The following is an 8,955-nucleotide window of genomic DNA, read 5'->3' on the forward strand; positions in this document are numbered from 1 at the left end:
TCAATCATATGACCCACTGAAGAGATGAGTCTTCAGTAAAGACTTAAAGGTTGAGACCGAGTTTGCGTCTCTGACATGGGTAGGCAGACCGTTCCATAAAAATGGAGCTCTATAGGAGAAAGCCCTGCCTCCAGCTGTTTGCTTAGAAATTCTAGGGACAATTAGGAGGCCTGCGTCTTGTGACCGTAGCGTACGTGTAGGTATGTACGGCAGGACCAAATCAGAGAGATAGGTAGGAGCAAGCCCATGTAATGCTTTGTAGGTTAGCAGTAAAACCTTGAAATCAGCCCTTGCTTTGACAGGAAGCCAGTGTAGAGAGGCTAGCACTGGAGTAATATGATCAAATTTTTTGGTTCTAGTCAGGATTCTAGCAGCCGTATTTAGCACTAACTGAAGTTTATTTTGTGCTTTATCCGGGTAGCCGGAAAATAGAGCATTGCAGTAGTCTAACCTAGAAGTGACAAAAGCATGGATAAATTTTTCTGCATCATTTTTGGACAGAAAGTTTCTGATTTTTGCAATGTTACGTAGATGGAAAAAAGCTGTCCTTGAAACAGTCTTGATATGTTCTTCAAAAGAGAGATCAGGGTCCAGAGTAACGCCGAGGTCCTTCACAGTTTTATTTGAGACGACTGTACAACCATTAAGATTAATTGTCAGATTCAACAGAAGATCTCTTTGTTTCTTGGGACCTAGAACAAGCATCTCTGTTTTGTCCGAGTTTAATAGTAGAAAGTTTGCAGCCATCCACTTCCTTATGTCTGAAACACATGCTTCTAGCGAGGGCAATTTTGGGGCTTCACCATGTTTCATTGAAATGTACAGCTGTGTGTCATCCGCATAGCAGTGAAAGTTTACATTATGTTTTCGAATAACATCCCCAAGAGGTAAAATATATAGTGAAAACAATAGTGGTCCTAAAACGGAACCTTGAGGAACACCGAAATTTACAGTTGATTTGTCAGAGGACAAACCATTCACAGAGACAAACTGATATCTTTCCGACAGATAAGATCTAAACCAGGCCAGAACATGTCCGTGTAGACCAATTTGGGTTTCCAATCTCTCCAAAAGAATGTGGTGATCGATGGTATCAAAAGCAGCACTAAGGTCTAGGAGCACGAGGACAGATGCAGAGCCTCGGTCCGATGCCATTAAAATGTCATTTACCACCTTCACAAGTGCCGTCTCAGTGCTATGATGGGGTCTAAAACCAGACTGAAGCATTTCGTATACATTGTTTGTCTTCAGGAAGGCAGTGAGTTGCTGCGCAACAGCCTTCTCTATAATTTAATAAACAGAAAATACCAGGAAAATGGATAAAAGAGAGTGACACTATATCAGGAACAGTGTCATCTTGCACTGATTCATGGTAAATAATGCAAGCGACTTCAATGACTAATTTCTCTGAACTGGGGGGGAAAACATCACCAGATTCACAGGGAATACATTACATAGTGTGAAGAAGCAATACTCCAAACCGCAGCTTCATACTTCTTGTCAGACATAGAGAACTGATATGGTATACTGATTGTTGGGGTGGGATGTGGGGAGTCCGAGGGTGGCTTTTGATATTTTTGGGGGATTCCTCATGTTGGGTTCTATATTTATTCAATATTATCTGAATCCTATAAATTAAAAACACCAATTTGGGTGCAATTAATTAGCTTAATTTCTCAGATATAACATTAGATTTCAACAAAGTAATGTTTTAGGAATGCTAATCAAATGTTACTACAGATAACTACAAAATTGATTTCAGAACAATCTAAGATGGTAGGTGTCGAAATCTTTCTTGTGCTTTTCAAGGTGGAACGACCCTGAGAGAATTTCCAAAAATTACATGTTAACACACCAGAAAGTGACTAAGTGAATGATTACACTGGTAGCATAGTCTAGTTGTAGAACCATGAAATGATTAAAGGTTTATAATATTACACTGTTGTAGTGTATTTTATCGGTGACAGTTTAGATTCACTATTAATCTAAAAGGTGAACATTTCACAGCATATATACTTGTTATTTTCTATGATTCATATCAATATAATGTAATATATCAGTATAATAATATCAGTATATTTATACCATTATCATATATTTGCACACATTGTATATAGACCCCCCCTTCGTTTTCTACTGTGTTATTGACTTGTTAATTGTTTACTCCATGTGTAACTCTTTGTTGTATGCTCACACTGCTATGCTTTATCTTGGCCAGGTCGCAGTTGCAAATGAGAACTTGTTCTCAACTAGCCTACCTGGTTAAATAAAGGTGAAATAAAATAAAATAAAATAAAATAAAATAAATATATCACAATTAAAAAGCAGCACCTGAAGAACTACACCTGCGCACGTCACCAGCCTACACTTGCCCCAACACACTGATCTTATGTCAGTTTTGCATTTTCCCGCCACTAGTGAACAGGTTCGAATTTGGGGTGGATAAACTGATTCCAGATCTGTGGCTAGGGAAAACTCCCATCAGCCTTGTTTCCTGGTGGTCTGCCACGTAACAACACAAGCGCTCAGCTGGCAGAGTGGGTGACGTGTAGCGGGTAGCAATATTACCGAAGCAGGAAAATATCTCACAATAAATACTAAATATACTAGGGGTGTCATGGGGGGATTGCAGAGTGTCGAGATACCGGGAGGAGGATCCGAAGGCTACCATGTTCTTCGGGTAGCTATGTGTTTGTTTTTTATGTCTGCAAAGAATGTTAGCTCGCTAGCAAGAATCCGCAGTAGTGGTCCCTCTGCAGGACCTACTGCAATTGTTGGCTCACGGTCAAATAGAGGCCGGGGATCACATTCTGGCCTACATGTAGCAAATACTAATAAGCAGTGTTAACGCTATTTTCCCCAGTATTTGCTACAGGGGCATTTTGGAATTGTGCAAGTCAAACATTTGAAAGGTATTTTTTTATTGGTTGCATATATTGTTTAGCAAACAAGGTTAGCTGTAAAAACAACCAGACAGACACGAATGGGGTTTGAATGAGCTAGCCACCTCAACGCTAGCTAGTTGTCAAAACAATAGCTTTTATAGGGGCAGCCACGTTGCTGACAGAATCCTCAGCATCACAGTATCATGCCTCTTTCTACACATTTGTCTGAACACCTGCATGTATAGACCTCCATGTTCAGACGTTCACATCAATATGTTGATGTGACAAGTATCTATTTGGTCTTGAGATAGACAACCTTCGGGTATTACAGGTGAAGCTCGTAATAAATACCTGTTTAATTCTAAGGCTACTACTGAATGTTCAAAGGTGATGTGAAGCTCCCTATAACCTCTGCTAAGAAGACTGGACCTCATGGCACAGGCAGTAGTGTGAATACCCAGTAACTGCTCCTTGTTCAAGCCTTGCTCCAGCTGCTCCCTGTCAATCTCAAAATACAGTTGTTACAAGTCATGATATCTCTGTCTTCTCCCAAGGTTCAGGAGAACTCTCCGGGACACCGGGCAGGACTGGAGCCTTTCTTTGACTTCATTGTCTCCATCAACAATGAAAGACTGGTATGCGTAGACATGCTGTTGAATAAGCATGTTCAACACACACTAACTGTAGGCACATACACAAACCCCCACTGATGGTGAGGATGCTGGTGTATAATATATAGCTCAAATGCAGGGATGGGGAAACTTCGATTGGGTTGTGTGCTTCAACAAAAAAATCATAACCCCCCCCCCCACACATTTTTATTTTATTTTAGCGGCCCCCTTGTGACAGCGAAATAGAAAGAAAAAAACATTTTAAAGTTCACTTCCTGCAATTCTACACATTTTGCCATAGGGTGGACACAAATGTCTTAATTTTTTAAATATGATAATAACTGATGATCAATTGGCCCCACCCCGATAGATGAATTTACCAATGTGCTGATGCAAAACCACATTTCTAAGTTGCACCTTGTGTATTGTATTATTCTACCTCTCAACGGTAAGTTTTAATTGGTCCGCGGGCCTAGAAAAGGAGAGTGCCGCCAATTGCCCATCCTGGCTCTAATGGATGTCCGTTCTACTCATTCTAATTGTATAATTTATCCTGTCTCTGTTTCAGAACAAGGACAATGACACCCTGAAGGACCTATTGAAGGCCAGTGTGGAGAAGCCGGTCAGGATGCTGGTCTACTCCTCTAAGACCCTGGAGCTCAGGGAGTCCACTGTTATCCCTAGCAACCTCTGGGGTGGCCAGGGCCTGCTGGGAGTCTCCATACGCTTCTGCAGCTTCGAGGGAGCCAATGAGAACATCTGGCACGTGCTGGTGAGTAGCCAGTAGCCAAAAAAGGTGTGCCCAATTTATGTCATACCAGGCAGGTGTAATTCTTGGTATCGCTCTCTTTCTCAGGAGGTGGAGCCTAACTCTCCAGCAGCCCTGGCTGGCTTGCGGCCCCACACTGATTACATCATAGGAGCCGACACCGTTATGAACGAGGTGCGTATAGTGACAAAACAACACCATGCATTCTAGTAAAGACTGCGCGCTTCACAAACTAGCCAATAAGCATTTGGATATAATTCATTGAAGTTGACCTCTTCCTCCCTTCCACTTCTCTCTCTCTCTCTCAGTCGGAGGACCTGTTTTCTCTGATAGAGACCCATGAAGGGAAGGGGCTGAAGCTGTATGTCTATAACACAGACACAGACAACTGCAGAGAGGTGGTCATCACCCCGAACAGCGCCTGGGGAGGGGAGGGCAGGTAACAAACATACAGTACACACACACACACACACACACACCTCAGTCTGACGAGTGACATCATCTCCTGTTCTCTTGTTCCAGTCTGGGATGTGGGATAGGATACGGATACCTGCACAGAATTCCCACCCGACCATTTGAAGAGGGGAAGAAGATCTGTTTTCCAGGTCCTATTCCCAGTGGTGAGCCCATCAGCCCGCTCAAGGATGGATTTACTCAGGTTAGTATCAACCCAGAACTTGACCCAAGAATCAGAACAACTAGAACTGCCTGGACAGTCAGTAGACAATCAGTCACTTTATGCTTTTTTTTTCATCCTTTTCTTTTGGAACTAGAGGGCTGAAATGACCAGACCAAGTCTACAGTAGCCACACTAGCTTTAGTCTCAGCCTCATAATAGTATCCCATCGATTTGAAGTGTCCTTTGCTTATTTGCATGCTTCCCCTCCACCTCCTCATCAGGGAAGGCTATGAGAGGCTCATTATGTCAGATGCAGACAGGCACGTCAGAGAGGAAAGATGTTCATTCAAATGAGTAATTACTTGATTAAATGCACTTGACCTTACCTGTTCATCAACCGCCCCTCTCTCATTTCTCTATTCTCCCCCCCTCTCTAATTTCTCTATTCTCCCCCCCCCCTCTCTCATCTCTTTTTTTTTTCTTGTCTTATTTCTCTCCCCCGCTCAGGTTCAGCTGTCAGCTGTAACCCCTCCGCCTGCCATGCCTTCTGTCCCCACGGGGCTCGAGGATTCGCTGTCCGGCCTGTCAATCAGCTCAGCCCCGCCCACTATTCCAAGCGAGTTTCAGACAGGTACCTCATCTCTCTTACTCTTTCGCTGTCTCACAACATAATATGGTAACAAAGTGTTATGAAATGGAATGTGACACCAGGGTTAAACTTATAATTTTTCACTTTGCTCCAGATGGCCTCCCTGTTCCTATCAAACTCCCATTGGAAATGAATGATCTCAGTCAATGCTATGGATGGTCAAAAAATATCCTCTCTCTCCAATGCATTTTTGTTCTGATGGCTAGGGTTGAGGTCAATTCCATTTAAATTCAGAAAGTAAACCCAATTCTACTTTCCTAATTGAAAGCATTGAAGAAAATTGGAGTTTCAGTGTTTGGAATTCACTGGAATTTAAATGGAATTGACCCCAACCCTGCTGACGGCTCGTCTTTCTCTCCCAGGTCTCCCCACTGTTCCCCTGCTGCCCACCTCTATCAGCCCCTCCCTGAGCCCCCTAAACCCTGCCTCCACGACCTTCAACCCCGCCACCACGCTACCAGGTCAGCACATGTTTCTCCTCAGAATTTTGTTTTATGATCAAATTGAAACGATCAAATCATGCACTTTTCTACACTGACTATATATGTTTATTCGTGTACTATTGTAGGTCTGATGCCTCTCCCGGGCAGCTTCTCCCTACTTCCAAACCTCACCAACCTCAACCTCGGCGCACTACCAGACCTCAGCGCTGTGTCGTTAGCAGGTATTAATGGGCTACCGCCACCTGGAACAGCGGGTTTGTACTACCAGCAGCTAATGTTAGCAGCTATTGTTAAGCCCTGGGGGCAGTAACCCAATGTTAACATTATGTATTAGTGTACATGTTCCTGTGTTCACTAACAGATCTCTCTCTTCTCCCCGCTCCATTGCAGGTTTCCCTCCACTCGCCCCCCTCCCTCCTCTGAACCTGCCTGGTCTCGCCCCCCTCCCCCCCATGCTCAACATGCTGTCCCAGCTACCACTCCTGCCCCCTGGGGTAACATCTTTTCCCCCGGTCAACCTCTCTTCCCTCACCCTTCCAACAGTCTCCCCAGAGAAGCAGACCCTCCCTGATGCCACAGTTCCCTCTACTGCCACCGAATCAGCTGTCGCCTCGGGAACCGCCCCCACGGAATCACAGGCTTCCACGGAGACCACGTCGTCGTAACACAGGAATAGTCTCAGACCCAGAACCAAACCTACCAGTTTCTCTGTCTCCTTCTCTCTCTCTTTCACCCTCTATTTATTTAGCCAGGAGGGAGAGAAGCATATTTCCAGCAGTGAGGCTGGCACACTCAGAAGGCAGTCAGTTGGAAACGTGGAGCAGAGGAATGAATGATGGACAGATGGGATGAAGGAGTAGCAGTGGCTAGAAGCAGAGTAGCCCTACCAGTCTGTCTGTCCCACCCGGCCTCAGTTTCATACAAAATTTGAATTCTCTTCTGTACATCAGCTTTTTTTTATAACCTCCCAACCCTTTAGTAAACCCAGAAATGTCTTTAGTTAGAAATTTCTTCATATATTCATTTCTGTTAAATTGCTTAGATTGTTTCTGTTAAAGGGGCAATCTGCATTTCTTATAAATTAATTATCTGTACCAATTCATTCTTGAGCCCCATTCTACCCCAAGATATAAGCTTGTTTTATGCCAATGTTGGTAAACAAAGTAGATGTGAACAAACACAAAACATGCCTAAAACTAACTTTCATTTTGATATCATGAATGTTCAGTCCTTGCATTTCTCCATCCCCATCCCTAAGCTTTTTACCGAAACCGGGGCAGGGAGTACGGTTTGTTTCAACTGCTGATTGCTGCTTTAAAGAATGAAATCGGCATTATTTTATGCCACATTTGTGTGTTGAAATCATCAGGTATGCATGCATGCTTGTACCTATATAATACATTTCTATGCATTGTTAGTTTAAACAAAACTCTAAACCCTTGAGGGTGCTAATCACTAGATGTCTATACCAGATGTGACCAAAATTGAGATATCGTCAGAACTATGAACATGAACCATTTGTGGCTGGGGTAGGGTATCTGGTTAAAATCATATCTGTTACGTGCTGTAGTACCATCCGGGATAGAACAATGAGCCAAATGTTTCACGGTATGTATAAATCGGAAGCATCCAGTTGGCATTTCCTCTCACCTCCAAATATGGTGATGAGAGGAAGCCGAGTGTCCAGCAGTGAGAGAAGATGGCCCGAGATGGATTCTGGCTTCTGACATTTTTCTCATCGATTTTTAAACATTTTATCAATACAGTTCTGTTCCCAAAACTCGAATATGTTACAGAGTGGACTAACTACCCTTTGCAAAAGTTTTAAAAAATAGTAGTAGTTCAAGGAGTGCAAGGACGAATTGAGTTATTGCACACACACACTTCAGAGTAGACGTTCCTTAATGGTAATATGCAAAAACATGCTAGAACACACCAATAGGATCTTTCTAGCTCTTGCTTGGCTCTGCCCACTATGATTAATTTGCTCCCATTGGAAATGACAGGTTGTGGTCTCTTGGGTTTAGTTATTCAAACAATAAGGCATGAGGGAGTGTGATATATTTTGACAATATACCACGGCTAAGGGCTGTTCTTAAGTACGATGCAACGCGGAGTGCCTGGATACAGCCCTTAGCCCTGGTATATTGGCCTTTATACCACAAATCCCCAAGTTGCCTTATTGCTGTTATGAACTGATTACTAACATAATGTTTTGTCATACCCATGGTATATGGTCTGATATACCACGGCTTTCAGCCAATCAGCATTCAGGGCTCGAACCACCCAGTTTATAAAGTGTTTGGTACCGTCCTCTGGCATGGCCAGATGGTTGGAAATGGAAGGCGCAGTGGGGCTGTTCAACCAAATGAGGGCACTGTGTTCCAACTTTATGTTAACGTCCTGTGCATACATACTCTAGCAATAAAGCCAATGGAATTTTACACATTTTATTTGTGTGTTTTTTTATATTGTTTAAAAAAAAGATGCACTTTTGTTGACTTTAAAAATGTTTAACATTTTATAGAATAGCCTACTTGTTAAGTTTGTGGCCTTGCATGTTCCATTGTCTGCTTAAAATGTACCCTGAAGAAAAATATGAACGCAACATGTAAAGTGTTGGTTGCATGTTTCATGAGCTGAAATAAAACAACCCAGTAATGTTCCATACATGAAAAAAAAGCTTATTTCTCAAATTTTGTGCACAAAATTATTTATATCCCTGTTTGTGAGCATTTTGTCTTTGCCAAGATAATCAATCCACCTGACAGGTGTGGCATATCAAGATGCTCAATAAAAAGCATGACCATTACACAGGTGCACCTTGTGCTGGGGACAAAAGGCTACTAAAATGTGCAGTTTTGTCACAACACAATGCCATAGATGTCTTACGTTTTGTGTGAGAGTGCAATTGGCATGCAGACTGCAGGAACGTCCACCAGAGCTGTTGCCCGAGAATTTAATGTTCTCTACCATAAG

General features: G+C 42.8%; 1 protein-coding gene across 2 annotated transcripts; it reads left to right on the forward strand.

Moving 5' to 3' along the window:
• The first annotated feature begins 2,486 nt into the window (after positions 1-2,486).
• LOC109871949 (Golgi reassembly-stacking protein 2-like) lies at positions 2,487-8,424 on the forward strand. 2 transcript variants are annotated; one of them, XM_020462990.2, is made up of 10 exons: positions 2,487-2,680; positions 3,440-3,520; positions 4,065-4,268; positions 4,353-4,439; positions 4,574-4,704; positions 4,788-4,923; positions 5,392-5,515; positions 5,896-5,994; positions 6,102-6,230; positions 6,367-8,424. In XM_020462990.2, the coding sequence occupies exons 1-10, from the start codon at positions 2,618-2,620 to the stop codon at positions 6,639-6,641; spliced, it is 1,329 nt and encodes a 442-aa protein (XP_020318579.1). In that variant the 5' UTR covers positions 2,487-2,617; the 3' UTR covers positions 6,642-8,424. The 2 variants fall into 2 exon arrangements, with proteins under 2 accessions (XP_020318579.1, XP_020318580.1); XM_020462991.2 differs by having other exon boundaries at positions 2,495-2,680; positions 6,102-6,197.
• Positions 8,425-8,955: the final 531 nt, after the last annotated feature.

This window comes from Oncorhynchus kisutch, linkage group LG27 (genome assembly GCF_002021735.2).
Source record: "Oncorhynchus kisutch isolate 150728-3 linkage group LG27, Okis_V2, whole genome shotgun sequence".
NCBI lineage: Eukaryota > Metazoa > Chordata > Actinopteri > Salmoniformes > Salmonidae > Oncorhynchus > Oncorhynchus kisutch.

Bases quoted from the DNA above. Each gene is read 5' to 3' on its own strand.
- LOC109871949 (XM_020462990.2), top strand. From the start codon at position 2,618: ATGGGGGGATTGCAGAGTGTCGAGATACCGGGAGGAGGATCCGAAGGC. The intron at 4,705-4,787 runs GTAACAAACATA...CTCTTGTTCCAG, and splicing joins GCCTGGGGAGGGGAGGGCAG to TCTGGGATGTGGGATAGGAT. The intron at 5,995-6,101 runs GTCAGCACATGT...GTACTATTGTAG, and splicing joins CCCCGCCACCACGCTACCAG to GTCTGATGCCTCTCCCGGGC.